At 36.5% G+C, this 22,934-nt stretch overlaps 1 protein-coding gene across 1 annotated transcript in view; it reads left to right on the top strand.

The window, feature by feature from the left end:
• The first annotated feature begins 1,173 nt into the window (after positions 1–1,173).
• Positions 1,174–22,934, top strand: part of SCART1 (scavenger receptor family member expressed on T cells 1) — a 45,268-nt gene continuing 23,507 nt past the window's right edge. The window contains exons 1-5 of the mRNA XM_072628451.1: positions 1,174–1,349; positions 11,740–12,060; positions 12,933–13,229; positions 18,221–18,535; positions 18,763–19,080. Of these exons, the coding sequence (XP_072484552.1) occupies positions 1,286–1,349; positions 11,740–12,060; positions 12,933–13,229; positions 18,221–18,535; positions 18,763–19,080 (1,315 nt within the window). The 5' untranslated portion in view covers positions 1,174–1,285. The remainder of the gene's footprint in view (positions 1,350–11,739; positions 12,061–12,932; positions 13,230–18,220; positions 18,536–18,762; positions 19,081–22,934) is intronic.

The following is a 22,934-nucleotide window of genomic DNA, read 5'->3' as shown; positions in this document are numbered from 1 at the left end:
ATAATTTTCTCTTGTTTTCTTCATAACACCTAGGATGATACTCATACACAACAGACATTGAGAATGTCTCAAGATAAAATTCTCAGAAATGTGCATTTTCTTGTAGAATTACAGTGCTAAGAACATTGTAGACACAAAAATTTATTAATGAATGGTCAAAATATGAAAATCATAGAGGGTAAAGATAAGGTCTTAATGAATGTTTCGTAAGTATTAATTGGCAAAACTTGGATTTAAACACGGTTCTTTGGTTCCAATTCAGTATTTTTTTCTATTGATAGTACATTCTGTGGCTAATATATTTGGGCCACTAATGGTTCTTTCTATTTTTGAATGTGTTGATGGGTAGATACAACTTGTGTCAACAGTGTCTGGTATTGGGTGGATTGTAGTTTTCTGGTTAGATATGAAAAAGAAATGATATTGACTTAGTATATAGGATACGGTTCCCCAAAGGAAGTAAAGATGAATGACCACATATCAATGCCCTTGTATTTAGGATTGATGCTTTGATTAAGTCTTATTAAGGGATAGATGACCTATAAAAGAACTATATAGTTCATATCGAATCACCATATTGAGAATGGGAAAGGAACTTGGAGATCATCTGACCTATTACTCTCATTTTGCAAATGTGGAAGCTAAGGTCTATTGTGAAATGATTCCCTCACAGGTAGTATATGTTAGAACAAAGATATAATTAGTAGTTTTAATTGTACAATTGTGTGAATCTGTGAATAAGAGAGGGAACAAAAGATGGGGTTTTAGTAGAATCAAGAGCGAAGGATTAGATAATTAATTTTGTTGTATCATGATTATCGTGGAAAAAATACTACCCTGGTTATAGATCTGATTCAAGTTGCGTGCCTTTGTTTTTTGGCCATCATTTTATAAAACATGTTGCAAATAATGTTCCTGAGGTAGTTATGCTTGTTCAGAAAGATCTGTGGAGAGGAGAGCTCATAAGAATGGAATCTGTGTGTAACTGTTTAACCTCCTGTCAGTGGGTTATCAGTGTCTGGAGGAAACCCACAATAACAGGGCCTCTTTACTCATATATGGTGCTATTTGAGGCTGATAACCCCATTGGCTGCTTGGCTGCACTAATGACAGATGAAACCCTCTGATAACTTCTGCAAAGGTAATTGGGGTTTCCAATGGTCTCCAATGTGAAGTCGTTGTTAGTATTTGTATCTATACATTTGTTTCCCAGAATATAATTTTCACTCATCACCCCAATGAAGTCTGTTGGAATCTTAAAGAGTACATAGAGATCAGGTGGGCCATGAAAGTGGTTCTCTATATGCTGGGACTTGGGCCTCTCCTTTCTCTCTGTGCGGTTCATGTTGGTAAGTGTCTCCTTTATGGAGCTTGTTGTCTATACTTCTTAAATGCCCTTTTTGCGTATTTTTATATTTTATAGTTATTTGTATATGGGGTCCATCCTCTTACAATATGGGAGATTCAGTTAGAGTAGGGGAGTGTGTCTTTTTTATTGTATATCATTCTCAGACCCCCATCTCTCCACCTAATATTATCATACGGTAAATAATTTATGCTTGATGAATTGAACGGAATCCCCTGGTTCCAGCTCTATTTTCGAGTATTCTTGTGATCCAAAGGATGCCTTGTAGCTATCTAGACTTCATTTAAAGCAATCTCTGAATACATCCTGCATTTTCTTTCTCCTGGGTCTTTGATCTTAAAGTCCCTTCCCAAGAAATTGATACCAAGGTTTTGCTGATCTTGTTTTGCATTGCTTCATATGTATTTTCTTATATTTTTTTGTATTCTTGTCACTTCTATAGTGACAAAACTTTCCTCACGTTAATATACTACTCCTTATTCAACTTCTCACCTACTCTTGGACATAAAAGTTATTTGTCTTTCACCATTAAAAATAAACTCTTAGTATATATAAATATATACATTTTTTATGATATCTTTAGAATAAAATACCACATTGGTTTCTATGATCATAAACTTTTACAGCTGAAATGGACGCTTAGACATTGTCTGGTATAAGCACTTTACAGATAAAGAAGCCAAGGCCCAGGGGAATTAAATGACTTGTCCAAGGTCTTGCAGGTAGTGATGGAGGTAAGATTTGAAGTTAGGTCTTTTGACGGCAAATAGAATATTTATTATATTATATAGCTTTGCAGTCCCAATTGTACACATTCACACTGTGCTCTAAAGAGTTAATATTAATCTACAGTCCCACCAACAACATTATAGATTATCTGTATTCAGATAGCCCCAAATACATTGGATTTTATTTTTATGTTTTAATTTGTTCTTTTGGTTAGATTGATGAAATATAACATTTTACCAAAGTCTTATTCCAGTGTTTCATGGTGGCTTGGGGGTGAGTCTATGTTCTTGAAGCTTGTGCTAATGGATTTCACTCTGACAAATCTTACCAAACTACAAAGACCCTTAGTGTGGGCTTGATGGTAGACAATATGTACTCTGATTATCTGAGGATCAGAATAACTAAGTTCTGAGTACATTTTTTTCCATAACAGCAACTTATGAAGATTGCCTCAGTATTGAAAAGTTGTGTTCTTTTTCAGTGAAATGAAAACCTACTCCAACAAAATCCTTGATTCTTTAAGTACTAATATATAAAGGGACATCTTAGGATTGTCTTAATTTTTTAATGTTTATTAGAGAATTTAAACATCTTTATTAACAATTGGTACTTCATTTAAATGATAACATATTTATATCCCTTGATCATTTCTTCCCTTTGTAGGGTATGGGAATGGGAGAGTGTTGCCAGGCCTTTAAATATTTTTCCAGACCATCAAATGTCTTCCCAATCTTTTCTTTCACCTTATTTTAAATATTTGCTTTTTGTCATGGAAATTACATGTCTTTCTAAAAATCAAATGTAGTCATTTTGTTATCAAGAATTTTTTCTTTTGTTCAATGATAAACATTTTCTCCATAGTGAAATCAAATACATCATTTTTTCTTCTTTATGTGTTATTGTTTTGTATTTAGATCACTAGTTGAGTTTGAATTTGTTGTAATCTAATTGTGAAATATAGATTTAAACCCATATTTTACCATAAGGCTACCCAATTTTCGCCTAATTTCATTCTCCATTATATTGTCATCATGAATTTATCAAACACTAGTCTCCCATGTTAAAGTCTATTGATCTACTTTCTATTTCATTGTGCTAGTTCTCTATTTTTTGCTCTGTCTAAGGAAATTTAAAAAAAAAAATGCTGTTTTATGATAACATTTAGAAATCTGGTCAAGAGAATACTCCTTCAACAATATTCTTCAGATCTCTTCTTAACATCCTTTCCTTTCTAATTTTTCTTTTGAATTTAGTGGTGATTTTGTCCATTGAATGAAATTGCCTATTGGTATTTTAATTGATATTCCATTAAATTTATAAATTAACTTGGTGAGTGTTAACATGTTTTCCCCTATATTTGCTTGACCTGACTATTCCCTCCTTTGTTAAATTCTTTTTAACACAATTGCGTGGGAACTGTTTTGGTAGAAATATTGCATATCTCTTGATTAGCTAATGAGCAAATATTAGATAAATTTTGTTGTTTTTGCAAATGGTAATACTCTAGAGATTTTTCATGGATTTTTAAAAATGGAAATCCAGAGGATTTTACATTAATAAATGGCTTATATATAAATTAATTTTTTCCTGAATGTCTTGAGTTTTCTCATTATAGAATCATGTTATTTTAAAGTGTATATTTTATCACCACAGTCCATGTTTATTGCTTTAATTTCCTCTCATTCCTATGCTGATATAACTTTGACTACTTCTTTTAATATGGATGATAATATTATGGATCACCGTACTTAATTTTAGTACAATGCTTCTCATTTTAAAAAAATTTTAGCTCATGCTTTCAAATGCACAATTCTTATCATATAAAAGAGATCTCTTTCTTTTCTTATTTTTTAAATGAACATCATATTTTATCAAGGACTTTTGGTGCATCTAACAACATTTTCATGTCGACTCTTTTTCTTCTGCTTGATAATTTGTCATGTTGTTCATTTGTCTGATTTTAAATAAAGTCTTACCTAGTATTGCACAATGTTTGGGATATAATAAGCACTTAATAGATGTTTTTTGACTGACTGACTCTTACATTACTCTTTGCCATAATTAGTATTTTGAGGGGATTGGGTATAACTTTATATTATTTATAAGCATTTTATTTAATATTGTTGCATGGTTCAGGGATCAAAATCATATTCACCTCAAAAAGAATTAGGTTGTCCATTGTCATTTTCTATTTCTCAAATGTCTCTTTTGCATAAATGTTATGTGCCCTTCCAGTATGACACAGTGTTCTATATTTTTCTTGAAGTATATGTGTTCAAATATAAGGTATACATACCACTTTCTACCTACGTGACCTTTGGCAGCTCATTTTTTTTTTTTATTGTGTAGTAAAGTGCCTGGCATGTAGTAAGGGCTTGTTATTCAATAATTTCCAGTCATATTCAATTCTTCATGACTATATTTAGGGTTTAGTTGGCAAAGATGCTGGAGTGATTTGCCATTTCCTTCTCCAGCTTATTTTACAGATGAGGAAACTGAGGCAAACAGGGTTAAATGATTTGCTCAGAGTCACACAGCTTCTAAATATCTGAGGTTGGATTTGAACTCAGGTCTTTCTGACTTCAGACCTGGCACTCTATCCACTGTACCCCCTAACTGCCTCAAGTTAGAGCTTACCAAGTGCTTACTTAGTGATTGAGTATGAATATAATGCATTTGTAGATCTGTCTGGTCCTGGAGCATTTTCATAGAATTGATCTTAAATGGCCCAGTATTTCTTCTTCTGAGGCCTAATTATGTTTTCTGTTTCTTGTTTTATAAATTTTAAAAACAACCTGTAAATGATCAATCATTTCTTTTGTATTCTGAAATTTATTAGTGGAAAAAGGTAGAAATCTTTGATAACTTTAAAAAAAGGACTTTTGCCCTTGTGTTCACAACTTTCTCATTCCCAAACTTGGCAATATTGACTTTATTTAATTTTGATTAGATTTTCTTACAAGATCTTGGTGTTATTTACCACTTCAATTGTTTTCTTGGTTTAAATTATATTAGTCTCAGGTTTTATCTGAGGTAGAAGCAGCTAAGTGGCACAATGTATAGAACGTTGAATTTGGCATTAGACACTTATTAGTTGTGTGACCCTGGATAAGTCATTTAACATTCTACCAGCCTCAGTTACTCCATTTGTAAAATGAAAATAACAATAGCCTTAGCAGCCAGGGTTATAGTGAGATTATACTTGGAAAGTACTTTGCAAATCTTAAAGTGACATATGAAGGTTAGCTATTATGATTATTATTTTCTTCTTCTCTTTTCCTCTTGTTGCTTTGTTCCTTTCTTAATTTTTTAAAATGAAAAATCAAGTTTCTATTAAAAAAACTATATAGGATTCTCTGCTGTAAAATCACCTCTTAAGTGTTGCTTAGATTTCATCTCACAGATTTGGAAATGTAGTAATCTATTTTCATTGTCTTTGAATTAATCTCCCACATTTATAATTTATTTTTTCACACAGGCATTATTATTTAATAGTTCTTTTAGTTTTTCTTTTACTAGTTTTTTTCTTTTACTCATGATATCATTTGTCACTAGTTTTATTGATTAAGATTTATAAAACTAGAATACAAAATCTGTTTTTCTATATTTACCTATGTCTTCTTCATGACCAAGGACATTAATTATTTCTGTGCATGTTTTATGTATCCTTGAAAAATGTATATTTGCTTTTTTCACTTTAAATTCCCTCCACGTATCTATCAGATCTGTTTTAAAAAAATATTCTTTCAAGTTCTGTAATTTCTCCCATTTTTCCTTATTCTTGTAGTGATGTGCTGGTGTCCCACTAATATTACTTTGGGTATACTTAGTCTTGTGTTTGAGGTTGTCACTGGTTAATGTCACTATAGAATTATTAGTTGCATACATTAATACTCCAGTGGATCTGTAATCTCATCTCTATGGGCATTCCCTCCATTTGTGGGCACTATGTGCATTCCCTTTGCATTTGTGATGCAGATCATAACAACCTATCCTACAAAACTCATCTGTGCCATAGATGATATTTCCAACCCAACATCCAATGTCTTTAAATCTCTTGACATCATAAGGATGCTAAAAGAATACATGAACTATTCTCCTTTCCTGAGTATATGATTGCCTCATTTTCTTTTTTAATGGCCCATTTCTTTAATCACATCCTTTATATCACTATTTTGCATAATTTTTGCAATATTTTGCAGGAATTAGAAGACCTGGCTTATGACTTCTGTGAAATGGAGCAAAATTAGTATCTCTGTGAATCTCACTTTATAAAATAAGATGGCTGAACTAGCTGACCCTTTAAGGGGTCTTCCAGTTCTAAATCTATGATCCCATGATAACTCCATAATTTTCATTGCTCTTAAAGTAAGACTCAACTTTAATTAGTAGGAGGTAATATTATTCTGTGATTTATGACACATAACATTATCCAAAAAAATGAGGTCGAATTGATAGGTCAAATTAGCGGTATGACTCAATTGTTATTAGTATCCAGAGGGCCATCAAACAAGGTCATTTCTCTTCTTACATCTTGCAAGCATCTTGTTTAGCTAGAAACTTGATTAAAATAATATAGTGTAATTTTCCAAAGGCATTATCACTTGATTTTCTTCTCTGGCATGAAGGATCCTGATGATTGTTTATCTTGAATGTATGTCTAAGACGTACAGTTATTTATCCAACTACATGTCACAGTCTTGACAGTTATTTATCTACGTAGTTTTTCTTGTGTGTATGGTAGAATTAAACTTTTGAGCTGTCAACTTGCTCAATGTAATTCTCAAACAGGAATTTCTGAAAGACCCTGTCATTATACAAAATTCCTCTTTGACTTAGGCTCTGTATTAGATCTCTTCTGTGACAGTGGTGAATGTCTGTAGCAAATACAGATCTTCCTATTTTTTGATTCATTTAGTATTAATAATAACAAGGTCATTTTTATACATCTTTCGAGAGACCTTGTATATTCATTTAGCTTTCAGAAACATTGTTGATTAATTGCTTAATTCTATTCAGTAATTGGGAGAAAAGGTAAGGTTGAGGCGGGCACTAGGCAAGGCCTCTGTGCCAAACTTTTGAAATATAAACAGAAAAAAATGAGGATAATTCTTGTAGTTCCTGCATACAAGTTCATAGACTCCAGATTAAGAACATCTGCAGGCTAACTAACTAACTAAACTGCTCTCTTCCAACAAGATTTTTCCACGAATATGTCAAATTTATGTATTATTCCTTGAAAAATATAAAAGCAGAAGTAATTGTCTTTTGTGACCCTCTGATAATTCATAGCAAGTGAGGCATAAGACAGGGCAACATATGCTCACTTAAATTGTGAGTCTTACACTCAAGGGTTTCACATGATTCTTAGAGGAGAAAACGTAAAAGAGAATTCAGTTGGCAATTGTAGGACAGGTAACAAGGTCAGAAGATCATGATGGAGTACTGCAGGGTGGAGAAGCAAGTCACATGGAAAGGTTTGGATGACCTTAGCAGGCAGTGGCAGGACAGATGGCAAAGTCTGAGGTTCCTTCACTCAATTGGAAGGAATAGAGTTGTTGACTCCAATCTCATCCAAGTTCTGTGACCAGTCAAGTAGCCCTATAGAAAGTAGAAGGCAATAAGTAAAAATGCCCCCAATAGGGATGAGCCTTCCCAGTGTCTGGCCAATCCAGATGGGTTCTGTGATGACCAGGAGCCAGAACAGGGGTAGGGGGAGAAAACAAAGGCGCTGCTGGGGTGGCTGGTCTTCCTATAACCTAGACCATCCTGAATGTGTTACAGGAAGTCTTGGAGTTAAGGCAGGGTGAGTCCCTTCCCCTAACGAACTAAGATTGTCCAGAGAAGCAAATGCTATATATATATATATATATATATATATATATATATATATATATATATATATACACGTATATATATATACGTATATATATATACGTATATATATATAAATTATATATGTATATATTATACATATATACACACACTTTTCATATATGTGTTTGTATATCTACATATACCTGTACCTATATACATACACACACACACACATATACATAGAGATAATCTGGCATAGTGGATAAAAAGCTAGCTTTGGAATCAGGATAGACCTAGGTACAAATTTTGTCTTGGATACTTTTGACTGTTTGACCCTGAGCAAATCTCTTAACTTTTCATTGCCCCAGCCATCCCCTTAGGGTTATAAGTTTTAAAGAAGGTGTTGACCTGCTTTTGTAGAAAATGTTTCCTCATGGTTATCATTCAGTCATTTCAGTCTGTGTCTGATACTTCATGACCCCATTTGGGTTTTTTTGTGACAAAGACATTGGAGCAATTTGCTGTTTCCTTCTCCAGCTCATTTTACAAATGAAGAAACTGAGGCAAAGAGGGTTATATATATGACTTGCCCAGGGTTATACAATCAGTAAGCATCTGAGGCTAGATTTGAATTCAGGAAGAATTGTTCTGACTTCTGTGTTGGCACTCTATAGACCGCACCACTTAGCTGCCCTGTTTCCTCATTAGATATTCTCCATTATCAATGAATCCTAGTCTTATCCATCTCAAATTCAGTGACAGTTGAGATAGGTCTTGATGGGAGTCCGACATTCCAAAGCAGAAGAGATAAGGAATAAGAGTTTTCCTGGCATGGGGAATATACTGTTCAAAGGAATGGAGATGGGAGATGGAGTTGTGTCCCTGGAACCGTAAGTAGTCTAGTTTGGCTAGAAGTCCATGAAAGGGAATGTTTTAGAGCCATATTGGGAAGGGATTTAAGTGCCAGAGATATTTACATTTTTTAAATTTTATCCCAGAAAATATAACACATAATAGAATGGATGATGACTCATTGGGGATGTTGTTGAGAAAATTCTTGCTCATGTATTTTAGAACACATGGCATCTGAAGTCTATTCTAATTCTGAGATTCTATGATTTTATGAAGTGAAGGGAGGGAAAGGACAGGAAGAAAAGATAAGAGGAGATTACATCATATTAGAAGGAGGAGGAGGCAATAGGGTCACAGCAAAAAAGGACAGGGAGACAAAGTGGACTAGACAGCAGAGGTTCTCGTGACTGGGTCACAGTTCTAGCTACCCCTTCCTTTTACTGTTGCATGTGTGTTAGAAGTTCTAGGAGGTAGCATGCTAAATTTGATGGAATATTAGGGGAATACTTATGTGGTTGTCTGGCTCTTTTATGAAAGGATGACCTCAGAATCCTAGAGCCTGAGGCTTAATCCTTTTCACCACCTTAACCTGCCCTCATCTGTAGAAATCTAACTTGGTCCCCTTCATTCCCTTCCCTGCTCTGGCCTGGACCTGGAGCCTGGATTTCCATTAAAGCCTTTTTTGGAGCTAAGGCAGCTGTTGATCTCACCATATGCACCTTTTTCACTGGTACTCTGAGTTAGACCTGCTCCTTGACAGTGGTACGGTTTTACAACTATGGTGAACATATATTGCCTTGCATTATGCTTCACTTGCTGTTACTAATCAGTCTCACCAAAGAAAATGACTTCTGCTTTTGCATATTTTAAAGAATATTGAATGACTTGGACATATTCATGGAAGAAATATTGTTGGAAGAAAGCAGTTTAAATGGCATTTTGTTTGCATGGAGTTGTTCTTAACCTAGGGTCTGTGAACTTGCTTTTTAAAAATATTTGTTTTATGTCTATAAAAACATTATTCTGAGAAGACATTCATAGGCTTCTCCAGATTTCCATTAAACAAATAAAAATAATAAAACCCTTAGCACATAAATTCATAGTTATGTTATCTATTATACATATATATTACACATACACACATATACATATAAAATACTTTTGAAGTTAATCTATCCCACTGACTACCTTTTCTATCCTGCCACTGAACAAATTGAAAAGCTCAATACAAAGCTTTATAGTCCTGCAAAACAAATTCTTACATTAGGCATGTTTGAAAATGTTTCTTTCTGCATTTAAAGCTCCTCGCTTCTCTGTCTAGAGGTGAGTGACATTTTAAGGATCATTCTTTTGAACTCTTGCTTTATCATGCATTGCTATGGTCCTGATAAGTTGAGCTGGTCTATAATGCTATCATATAAATTGTTTTAAGGGTGCTCATTTCACTCTGCCTCATTTCACAGAGATCTTCCCAGTTTCTTCTGAAATTTATAACTCTGGAAATATTTCCAAATGCCTTCCAGAATGATTGAATCAATTTACAGTTCCATCAATAATGTACCAGTGTGCCTGTTTTCCTACAGCCCCTTCAGTATTTGTCATTTTACTCTCTTGTTATCTGCCATTCTGATGGGTCTGGAATTGCTTTGTTTTGAATTTCTCCAATTATTAGGTACTTAGAACACTTTTTTCTTATGGTTATTGATAGTTTGAATCTTTTCACTTGAAAATTTCCTATTCTTGATATTACCATGTTGACTCTTGATGACCAGCACATCCCTTTCTAAATGATTGTGAAATATCCCCTAGTAATATTGACTAGAACTTTGCCGGGAGTTGAAGTCAAGTTCATTGGTTTTATCATCTGAAGATTTGACCTTGTTCCCTTTTTGGAAATGTACTACAGCACTTGCCCATCTCAAGTACTGTGTTCTTCATGATTTTTCAAAGATCATTGATATTTGCTTACTTATCATCTCTGCCAAAAATCATAGAAAAAGTCATTGGTAAAAGTCATTGATAAAATTTAATTGTCATTAATAATATTATTCAAAAAGCATCCCAGAATGACAACCAGTTGATTAGGCTTATATAGAAGGTTTATATAGAAATACTACATATTTGAGAGATTCCACAAAATAAAAGAAATAGACTATGGCCCAATAATTATCATGGGGCAGAAGTCAATGACCTGGAACACAGTATATTGTGAAATAATTTTTGACCAAAAACAATATTTCTACATATTGGTCACTTCTCCCTCAATATGTTTTCTGGATCTCTCTTAGTGTCTTTAAATTCCAGCTTCAGTTCCTTACATGATTTAAAAAAATCTACATGCTCTTTTATTTTCTCAGCATTTATGATCACGATTAATTATTGGTTCAATTCTTTGAGTGCCTTTCTTATTCATTTAAGGATGTCTCTCGATATCTTACATCATCCTATTTCCTTCTGCATTGTTATTGCTGCTTTATCTGTCTCACTCTGTGGTACTTTTATTTTGTTGTTTTAGTGCCCTTCATTTGCTTATTTTCTTTCTTAGTGACTTTCAATGATTATTTTTAGTTCTAATTTATTTTTCTTCTATTTGACTTTAAAAAAAAACACAGAAAAGGAGGTGACTGACTCCTGTAGCTTCTAAACCTAATTTTGTGTCTGCTGGCAATTCATTTAAAAAATATGTTAACTGAGGTTTGGAGAAGTTGTCACTTCTTCTAGGTTATACAGTTAATGAGGCAGAACACTAATCTCCCGACTCTAAGCTCAAGTCTTTCTTTCCTTTTTTTCATATTCCCCTCCCTGCATTTTATCACATGAAGAGCTGATGCTGGTTTGCGGTCATGGCTCTGTTTTATTAGAAGTATTATAAGCTGGTAGCATCAAAGGGGAGATTTCCAGAAAAGATGATTTTACATCAGATTTTTCATGCTATGGATATTCTATTTTAATTAATATTTGTTTATTTCCAAAAGGAGAAGCTAAGATGGAATTGAAATTGGCATTCAGGCCAAACCCCTGTGATGGAGTAGTGCTGGTTAAACACCAAGAGTCATGGGGTTTTGTGTGTAATGAAGTCTGGACTTTGGCAGAGGCCTCTGTGATCTGTCGGCAGTTGGGCTGTGGGAGTGCAATCGGAGCTCCGAAGTATGTTCCCTTGCCTGGAGAGAGTCTTCAGCCATGGCTCCATGGAGTTTCCTGTAAAGGCAATGAGTCAACTTTCTGGGAATGTCATCTTGGGGAATGGAGTCAGAAAAATTGTTCCTACGAATGGGTTGTTGTAGTTCTTTGCTCAAGTAAGTCAGCATGTTATTCATTTTTGTAAGAAGAAAACCTCCTTGGGTAAAAAAGAAATTCAATCTAGTTGTTTTTGGGTTATCTATCTATCTATCTATCTATCTATCTATCTATCTATCTATCTATCTATCTATCTATCTATCTATCATTATCATCTATCTATCTATTTATCTATCTATCATCTATCACCAAGCCATTTTTACCACTTGGTTGTGGCACATGGGAAAATTCAGTAAGGATTATAGTAAAGAAAAAGAAATGGAAAGCTCTAAGATCCACTTTCTCAATAATCAGACTCCAACATTCCTTCCCTTGATCACAGTGAATGCAGATCAGATCAGAGTAGGAGTAAGAATAGGGATGAAAAGAATAGACTCAGAAATTGTAATGCTGAACAAGCAGAGGACATGTGAGGTAGAACCTTGTACTGAGCAAGTATTTGTTGAATGACTAAATAAATGAAGAAAACAATGAACAAATCAATGAGTCAAGTATGACCTTTGACCCCATTTTAATTGACCTTTGTCATTAAGCCTTCACTCCCCCATCTCTATACACAAAGACAGAAACCACAGTACTAAATCAATTTGCACAGTGCTGTTTGGGGTATGTCAGCACCAGCTACTGCCTAAAAGTGACCCATTGTTCAACCACTCAACTAGGTTCTCTTCAGAGTTTTTAAACAACATTCCAATGGCAACCACTTGATGGATGCTGAAGATGTTAGCATAAGAGATTCTGTGACAACTGGGTTCCTATTTGGTTGCAGGTCAATGCAGAGCATCAAATTATTCATATGAGAGCATGGTTTTAGACTAGACAATTGTTCTGTGCTGTATGCTCTTTCTTACCTGGACTGGTGCTTTTACAGATGGAACCTTTCGGGAAATCAGACTGCTGAAGGGGAACAGTCCTTGTGCTGGACTTCCAGAGATAAGAAATGAAAACGGAATAGATAGATTGTGTGGCCTCCACATGGAAGAGGCAACTGTATTTTGCCAGGAGCTGAAATGTGGCCCAGCTGTTCAAGCTCCCAGACAAGGTTTGGGTGAAACCCAGAAATACATGACTTGTAATGGGACAGAGCCAACAATTCGAAATTGTAGGTTGAATAATAAGTTTCGGAGTGGCTGCCAACTCCAGCTAGATGCTGAAGTGATCTGTGCTGGTAAGTTCAACCACTTATTCTCAGTGATTGTGTTCCCTCTCCTTCCATTTTGGAATATTGTTCTAGCAGTGTATGTCATTTAAGAAGGACAGAATAAATAAGAGGTAGGCAATAATAGAATAGCTTTTTATATTAAGATTATATTCTCATATTAAGAAATCTTGTTGTTAGCCCTTTGTTTCTGAAAAGGACCAGTGACATCGTGAGGGTGGTATCTTGACTTGTGGGTGAATTGGATTTAAGCGAGTCAACCTCACTGTCTCCTCCAGAGTCATCCAGTCCAGTGACAAGACAAAAGTTAAGATGATTTCCCTGTTAGGAAATCTATGAACCTAATCAAGGGAAACATGGTGACACATTTGAGTGAGGATCAATGGAGAGAAGATAGGAGGTGACATTGTGCACTGCAGACCACCTGAACAGAAAGTAGAAATAGATGCAGACTTTAGGAAGCAGGTCACATGCTTGGCACACAGAAGCATGAGATATAAACACATATATGTATGTATGTACATATGTTAATGAAAGATTTCACTTTCTTCAATATCTGTTTAAATTTTCTCTCTTCTTAAGGCAGATGAACTATACATTTTCTATTTGCCTTAATGATACAGTTATTTAGTTATTCAAAAGATGGAGACAGTGACAAAGGAAATGGCTATTACAGATCCAGTTCTGATCAACAAAGGTTAATTAGCTATGTTCAGTGGTTTCAAATTGCCAAGATCAGATGAACTTGATTCTACTCTATTTTGGGGTAGTTTTTTAAAAAAATTTATTTATTTAACTTTTAACATTCATTTTCACAAAATTTTGGGTTCCAAATTTTCTCCCCTTTTGTCCCCTCCCCCCACCCCAAAACACCGAGCATTCTAATTACCCTTATCACCAATCTGCTCTCTCTTTTATCATCCCTCTCTGCCCTTGTCTCCGTCTTCTCTTTTGTCCTATAAGGCCAAATAACTTTCTATACCCCTTTACCTGTAGTTCTTATTTCCTTGTGGCAAGAGCAGTACTCGACAGTTGTTCCTAAAACTTTGAGTTCCAACTTCTCTTCCTCCCTCCCTCCCCACCCCTTCCCTTTGGAAGGCAAGCAATTCAATATAGGCCAAATATGTGTAGTTTTGCAAATGACTTCCATAATAGTCGTGTTGTATAAGACTAACTATATTTCCCTCCTCTTATCCTGTCCCCCATTACTTCTATTCTCTCTTTTGATCCTGTCCCTCCCCATGAGTGTTGACCTCAAATTGCTCCCTCCTCCCCATGCCCTCCCTTCCATCCTCCCCCCCACCCTGCTTATCCCCTTAACCTCCACTTTCCTGTATTGTAAGATAGATTTTCATACCAAAATGAGTGTGCATTTTATTCCTTCCTTTAGTGGAATGTGATGAGAGTAAACTTCATGTTTTTCTCTTACCTCCCCTCTTTTTCCCTCCATTAATAAGTCTTTTGCTTGCCTCTTTTATGAGAGATAGTTTGCCCCATCCCATTTCTCCCTTTCTCCTCCCAATATATTTCTCTCTCATTGCTTGATTTCATTTTTTTAAGATATGATCCCATCCTCTTCAATTCACTCTGTGCACTCTGTCTCTATGTGTGTGTGCATGTGCGTGTGCATGTGTGTGTGTGTAATCCCACCTAGTACCCAGAAACTGAATAGTTTCAAGAGTTACAAATATTGTCTTTCCATATAGGAATGTAAACAGTTCAACTTTAGTAAGTCCCTTATGACTTCTCTTTGCTGTTCACGTTTTCATGGTTCTCTTCATTCTTGTGTTTGAAAGTCAAATTTTCTTTTCAGCTCTGGTCTTTTCATCAAGAATGCTTGAAAATCCTCTATTTCATTGAAAGACCATTTTTTGCCCTGAAGTATTATACTCAGTTTTGCTGGGTAGGTGATTCTTGGTTTTAGTCCTAGTTCCTTTGACTTCTGAAATATCCTATTCCATGCCCTTCGATCCCTTAATGTAGAGGCTGCTAGATCTTGTGTTATCCTGATTGTATTTCCACAATACTTGAATTGTTTCTTTCTAGCTGCTTGCAATATTTTCTCCTTGAGCTGGGAACTCTGGAATTTGGCCACAACGTTCCTAGGAGTTTCTCTTTTTGGATCTCTTTCATGCAGTGTTCTGTGGATTCCTTGAATATTTATTTTGCCCTCTGGTTCTAGAATCTCAGGGCAGTTTTCCTTGATAATTTCATGAAAGATGATGTCTAGGCTCTTTTTCTGATCATGGCTTTCAGGTAGTCCCACAATTTTTAAATTGTCTCTCCTGAATCTATTTTCCAGGTCAGTTGTTTTTCCAATGAGATATTTCACATTATGTTCCATTTTTTCATTCTTTTGGTTTTGTTTTGTGATTTCTTGGTTTCTCATAAAGTCATTGGCTTCCATCTGTTCCATTCTAATTTTGAAAGAACTATTTTCTTCAGTGAGCTTTTGAACCTCCTTTTCCATTTGGCTAATTCTGCTTTTGAAAGCATTCTTCTCCTCATTGGCTTTTTGAACCTCTTTTGCCAATTGAGTTAGCCTATTTTCAAGGTGTTATTTTCTTCAGCATTTTTTTGGGTCTCCTTTAGCAGGGTGCTGACCTGCTGTTCATGCTTTACCTGCATGTCTCTCATTTGTCTTCCCAGTTTTTCCTCCACCTCTCTAACTTGATTTTCAAAATCCTTTTTGAGCTCTTCCATGGCCTGAGCCCATTGGGTGGGCTGGGATACAGAAGCCTTGATTTCTGTGTCTTTCCCTGATGGTAAGCATTGTTCTTCCTCATCAGAAAGGAAGGGAAGAAATACCTGTTCACCAAGAAAGTAACCTTCTATAGTCTTATTTCTTTCCCCTTTTCTGGGCATTTTCCCAACTAGTGACTTGACTTCTGAATATTCTCTTCACACCCACCTCACCTCCTGATCCTCCCAGCCAGTGCTTGGGGTCTGAGATTCAAATGCAGCTTCCCAGCCTCAGGGCTTCTGTAGGGGCGGGGCTGCTATTCAGTGTGAGATCAAGTTCAGGTGCTCAGGTAGGGGCAGGGCCTCCTCATGGGCTCAGTTCCCTCAAGGGGTTTATGCAGAGACCTTCAACAGTGGATCTGGGCTCCTGCCTGCTTGGGGAGCCCCATTCTGCTCCCGCCTCTGCTGCTGCCTCCCAAGGGGGCCCGAGCCACGGGGGCACCCCACTCCCCTGTCAGCCACCCAAAAAGACTCTCTCACTGACCCTTGTCACCTGGGGGTGGAGGGACCTGCGTGGGTGGAGGGACCCGCGTGGCAGGCCGCTGGAGATTCCATCCCTGAAGCCTTCTTGGATCTGCTCCTCTTGGTGCCGCGTGGCCGTGGCCATGGCAGGGCTGGGCTGGGCTCCAGGTCCGGGGCGTGACGGACCTTTCGAATCAAGTCTGTCTAGAACAGAAATCTCTTATGCTCCATTGTTCAGTGGCTTCTGCTGCTCCAGAATTTGTTGCTCCAGAATCTTTTTTACAGATATTTTATGGGTTGTGGGTTTGGAGCTAGCGTATCTGCGTCTTTCTATTCTGCCATCTTGGCTCTGCCCCCTTGGGGTAGTTCTAATTGTTTCTCTTTATATCCAGCTGAGATCTATTTTCTGTATCTTCCACTCATTGCTCCTCATTCTGCTGCCAGAATCAAGGAGAAGGCAAATCCTTTCCTTCTAAGGCTCTTCAAATATTGGAAGATTACTTTTTATCTTCCACAGGGATGGGGTCCCTATTTCCTTCTAGTAGTCACCATATTTTCAAACAATAGAAATTTCTGGTTCCCTCACCACTTTTGCCATCTTTCTCTGAATTGTTCCTATTTGTTAAATGATACATTTGGAAGAACGCACAACAAAGATTAAAGTAATTCTGTCTTCCTCACATTCCCCTGACACACTTAGCATGTCACCTTTCTCCCTCTCGTTCTATTTTCTTTTATGCTTTGAGTATAAGCTTTATTGTCCTTTTACAGTATATAGTGCTGAATGACAGCACCTAAAAAAAGGCTCAATATTCCCATAGTGCCTTGCACTTGTCAGGTTTGTTGAATTGAATTGAAAAAGGGAAGGAAATAAACATTTCTATAGCAGCTCCTATGTTACAGTCATTGTGCTAAGAGCTTTTATTTTTTTTAATCAAATATTATCTCATTTGCTCCTCACAATAACTCTGCCAGGTAGTAGCTGTTATCTTCATTTTATAATTGAGGAAACTAAGGCAAATAAAAGTTAAGTGACTTGCCCAAGGTCACATAGACAATTGTTGTATAAAATCAGATTTGAACTTGTCTTCCTTACTCCACATCCAGCACTCCCACCTAGCTGCCTAGACATTGCACCTAGACCAGAAGTTCCCAAACTTATTTGACCTACCACCCCTCTTTAAAAAAATTTTTCAGTGCCCCCTTGGAAAGCTTCTTTCCTTAACCTTTTAATGGTTTTTAAAAAAATTATATAATTTCAAAAATACGAAATATATATTTTTTAAAATGATGAATCTTAATAATTTATTGATAATGTGTGTTTTTTTCTACATTGAAAGTCTGATGATGCAATATTGCATCATAACCCTATAGTATGTATTGTAAACAAGTCATTACATGCACATATTCCTGCTGATGCATGATAGACTTCCCAACAATGCTGGGCATACTCCCCTGCCAACATTTGCCTATTAAGACCTGTAGGCAAACTTGAAGTCTGATGGGTTATAATTTGCATTTTGTGTGTTTGTTTGGAAAATAATGTAATCACTACGACTTTAACTCTGTCACACAACAGATGAAACATGTAGGAAAGGTTTTCCAAATTTCTGACCTTTTTTCCCTATGCTTCCACTGTCCCCTTATTTTTATCCAAGTACCCCCTGTGGGGTTGATAGAATCCACTTTGGTAATCTATAAACTTAGACAATACATGGCTGGGGATGAAAAACACCATTTAGAAACAACTACAAGGCAGATCAGTTTCCTTATTAATGTGCTGCTTCTATGTCCAGAACACACAGAAGTCCGGCTCGTTGGAGGTGAACATCCCTGTGCAGGGCGCCTGGAGGTGAGACGAGGCCTGAAGTGGGGTACAATCTGCGACTCGGACCTTGACCTTGAAACAGCCCACGTGGTCTGCCGGGAATTAAGGTGTGGAGCAGCTGTTTCCATCCCAGGAGGAGCACATTTTGGAGAGGGCTCTGGCCACATATGGAGGGAAATCTTGCAGTGTGTAGGGAATGAGTCCCTGCTGTTTCACTGTCCTCAAAAGTCACCCCAGAAGGAGCTGTGCACACACAACCAAGATGCTGGGATCAGGTGCTCAGGTGAGGAGACTCGAGAGTTCTCGGTTTGTAACTGCACTTTGCCACCACACAAACTTCTTTAGTATGCCATTTAACTGGGGATGGGTAGTATAGTGGACAGTGTGTGGCATCTGAACCATATTAGAAATGTAATCCGTTGCTGAAGTTCAATTAGCTGTTGGCATCTCTTGCCACTGGTGGCCAAGATCCCTTCATGAACCACCCCTATCCCCGTTTTGTTTCTGCAGAATATAGGCTGGTGAATGGCAGCAACAGATGTTCAGGGAGAGTGGAACTCCAGATATCTGGAGTCTGGGCCCCTCTGTGTGCCACTCATTGGGATCTGCAGGATGCCAATGTCCTCTGCCATCAGCTTGATTGTGGCCATGCCATAGCAGCCCTGGGAGGAGGCTACTTTGGGAAAGGAAGTGGTTTGATCTTGCCTGATGAATTTCACTGTACAGGGACAGAGCCCCACTTATGGAACTGCCCAGTGAGCACATTGGGGGCATCTAAGTGTGCCCTGGGCAATGTGGCTGGGGCCATCTGCTCAGGTGAGTGCCAAGGCAGATACAGAGAGACAGATGGGATTGCTGACAGGGGAAATTGACTAAGCTTCTTAGGGAATGAGATCAGTAAATTGGCTTCTATAGGAAAATGAAGAAGTAGTGATGAGTGGTCCAAAAAGCATTGGATTTGCAGTCAGAAGACAGGGTTTGATTTTTTTTTTCTTTATTAACTATGTGACCATGGGCAAATCTTCCTCGATCAATGAGATTAAGAGTTGGAAGGACCATCTCATCCAAAATATCCTAGACAAACATTATAGCTTAGCGACAACAAACCCCTGTTTGTATATCTCTAAAGGGAAGAAGGACATACTCCTTCATAGGATAATCCATCCTTTTTAGGATAGTTCTAATTGTTAAAAAGTCTATTCTTTTCTTTTAAATTTGTACCCATAATTCTCTCACCATTACTCCTAGTTCTGCCCTCTTCCTGCAAAGAGAGGGAAACAATTTGCAGAACAACTAGGTACCAATAAGAAATATGCAGTGTTAATAAGAGGTAATATACTCATACACATGATTGACTGTTGTCCTTTGTTCTCGAACAGAACCAAAATGACATCACCATGAGAAAGTGAAGTGTCAGCTTGTCTGACTGTGGCTGATCAGACCAATATGAGCTCGGAATGCTCTACCACAGACTGGGCACAGATAGTCCATGTGAATGTTTGGGGTGGCTACTCCAAATTTGTGCATCCTGTGTTTCCTTTATGCTGTCTCAATTCTGCTTTGCTTATAGAGCACAGCACCTTTTCTGATGTGGGCACGCCATGCTGAGTGGTCCTGTGCCAGTGTCTTGAATGTTGCATAGTCAAATCCAAAGTTCTTGAGAGAGACCTTGAGACACATATACATACACAAACATACATATCCCTATTAGAATGTGACTTTCTTGCTGGCTGAGATTGTTTTCTTCTTTTTTATATCCTTAGCACTTAGCACAGTGCTTGCCACTTAGTCAGCTCTTAATAAATGCTTGTTAACTGAAAAAGAGGAATCTGGAGACTTTTCCCGTAAGATAGTCTTTTAAATACTTGAAAATAACTGCCATGTCTCCCTTGAGCCTTCCTTTCTGCAGGCTAACCATCTTTCTTTAACTTCTTCAACTGAGTCTCATAGGGTATGAATTCTAGTATCTTTGCCATCCTGTTTGTCCTTCTCTTTAGGCTCGTCAGCTAATCAATGTTCTTTCTAATAGGTGTCACCCAGAACTGAATGCTCCAGACATAGGGGATAACGGCTGAGTACAGTGTGATTATGATTTCCTTATTCTTCGAGGCTAGGTCTCTCTGAATGCAGCCTAAAGTCATGACATAAAAATATCTGGCTCTCCGATTACATCCTTGAGTCATTCTGAATTTGTAGTTCACTTAGAATCATATCTCTCCCCTCTCCCAATTTTTAACATTTTTTATTTAAAGTTATGAATTGCAAATTCTATCCTTCCCTCTCTCACTTTTCTCCTTCTTCCTTCCCCTCTCTCTCCCTGAGACAGTAAGCAATCAGATATAGGCAATATATGTGCAAATATGTAAAACATTTCCATATTAGCAATTTTGTGCAAAATGACTTGAATAAAAGAAAAAAAAGAAAATGAAAAATAGCATGCCTCAGTCTGTGTTCAATCAATGTCAGTTCTTTCCCTGGAGGTGGATAGTATACTTCATCATTAGTCCTTTGGGATTGTCTTGGATCATCGTATTGCTGAGAAAAGCTAAGTCATTCACAGATTTTCACTGAACAATATTGCTGTTACTGTGTACAATATTTTCCTGTTTTTTTTTCACTTCACTATACATCAGTTCATGTAAGTCTTTCCAGATTTTTCTGAAATCATTCTGCTTGTCATTTCTTTTAGCAAAAAATATTCCATTACAATACTATAGCTTGTTTAACCATTCTCTAATTGATGGGCATTCCTTTGATTTCTAATTCTTAGCCACCATATAAATATTTTTGTACAAATAGGTCCTTCCTTTTTTTTTGGATGTCTTTGGGATATAAATCTAGCAGTGGTACTGCTGGATCAAAAGGGTATGCACAATTTTATAGCCTTTTAGATTTAGTTCCAAATTGCTGTCCAAAATGGTTGAATCATTTCACAACTCCACCAACAGTGCATTAGTGTTCCAGTTTTCCTACATTCCCTCCAATATCTAACATTTTCCTTTTCTGTCATATTAGTCATTTTGATAAGCATGAGGTGGAGCCTCAGAGTTGTTTTAATTTGCATTTCTCTGATTAATAGTGATTTAGAGTATTTTTTCCCTTATGACTAAAGATAGTTTCCATTTCTTCATCTGAAAACTACCTGTTCATGTTTCTTGGCCATTTATCAATTGGGGAATGACTTGTAGTTTTACAAATGTAACTCAACTGTCTATATATTCGAGAAATGAGGTCTTTGTCAGAGACACTTGTTACAAATCCCCCCCCCCACCAGTTTTTTGCTTTCCTTATAATTTTGGTTGTATTCGTTTCATTTGTGCAAAAACTTTTTAATTTTATGTAATCAAAGTGATCTGTTTTACATTTTATAATGCTCTCTATGTCTTCTTTGGTCCTAAATTCTTCTCTTATCCATAAATCTGACAGATAAACTATTCCATGCCCTCTTAATTTGCTTACATCCTTATGTACTGTAAATCATGTACCCCTCTTGACCTTGGCACACATGTGAGATGTTGATCTACAACTAGTTTCTGCCATACTGTTTTCTAGTTTTCCGAGCAGTTTTTGTCAATTTCTGTGCAATTATTCTTCCCCATTCTTGTGTTTATGGGATCAAGTTTTTGAATCCAGGTCTAATTCTTTACATGTATCAGAAGGAACCAAAAACTTGTACACTACATTTGTATCCCACACTTTGTTCACAAATCGTCAATATCAGCTATTCCCTTAGATTCTGGTTGTTTCTTCTCCCCTTATTAGAACATTAGAATTATGACATTATACAGCTCTTTCCAGTTACTCAAATATATATATATATGTTTTAGGTTTTTCTCAACTCTTGTGTTTATATTTCAAAGTTGCTATTCAGCCTTGGTCTTTGCATAAGAATTATTTGAAAGTCCTCTGCTCCATTAAAGATCTACCATTTCCTCCCCATAGAGTTATACTTCACTTTAGAGGGTAAGTTATTCTTGATTGTAAGTCTATCTTTTTTGTAATATTGTTTTTCAAGTCTTCCTCTCTTTTATATCTGTCAGATCTTGTGTAATCTTGACCATAGTTCCTTAGCATATGAATCACTTCTTTCTGGATACTTGTGTGTGTGTGTGTGTTGGTAGGAGCCCTGGATTTTGGCTATGGCATTTCTGGGATTTTCCCTTGGTTTCATTTAGCAGATGATTAATGCATTCTTTTCATCTTTACTTTTCCACTGGTTCTAACAGTTCTGGGCAGTTTTTGATGTAAGATTTCTTGAAGTACAGTCCAGCCTTTTTTTTTTTTTTTAAATAATGGTTTTGAGGAAGTTCAGTGATTTTTAAATGATCTCTCCTTGACTTCCTTTTCCATATCAATTATTGTGACATGCATTTTATAGCTTCTGCTATTTTTCAATATTTTGTTTTTATTCTGATATTTCTTGCTGTCTCATGAAGTCACTCATTTCTGTTTGGTCCATTTTAGTTTTTAGATTGTCCATTATTTGCATAAGATTTACCTCTTTTTCTACTATGCTATTTATTCTCCCTCTAATTATTTATTTAATTTTAAATTTCTTAATTCTTTTCTTCTAGGTATCATAGCATGTCCTTATGGAAAATGTTATTTATTTTGAGTTTCTGCTTTTAGTTACTTTGTTCTTTTTGAAGATCTCTAGATTTGGTACTGGTTTTTATTTTCTT

The sequence above is a fragment of the Notamacropus eugenii genome, chromosome 1, assembly GCF_028372415.1.
Source record: "Notamacropus eugenii isolate mMacEug1 chromosome 1, mMacEug1.pri_v2, whole genome shotgun sequence".
Classification (NCBI taxonomy): domain Eukaryota; kingdom Metazoa; phylum Chordata; class Mammalia; order Diprotodontia; family Macropodidae; genus Notamacropus; species Notamacropus eugenii.
The sequence above is the reverse complement of the archived record's forward strand: the minus strand, read 5'-3'. Positions and strand labels throughout refer to the sequence as shown.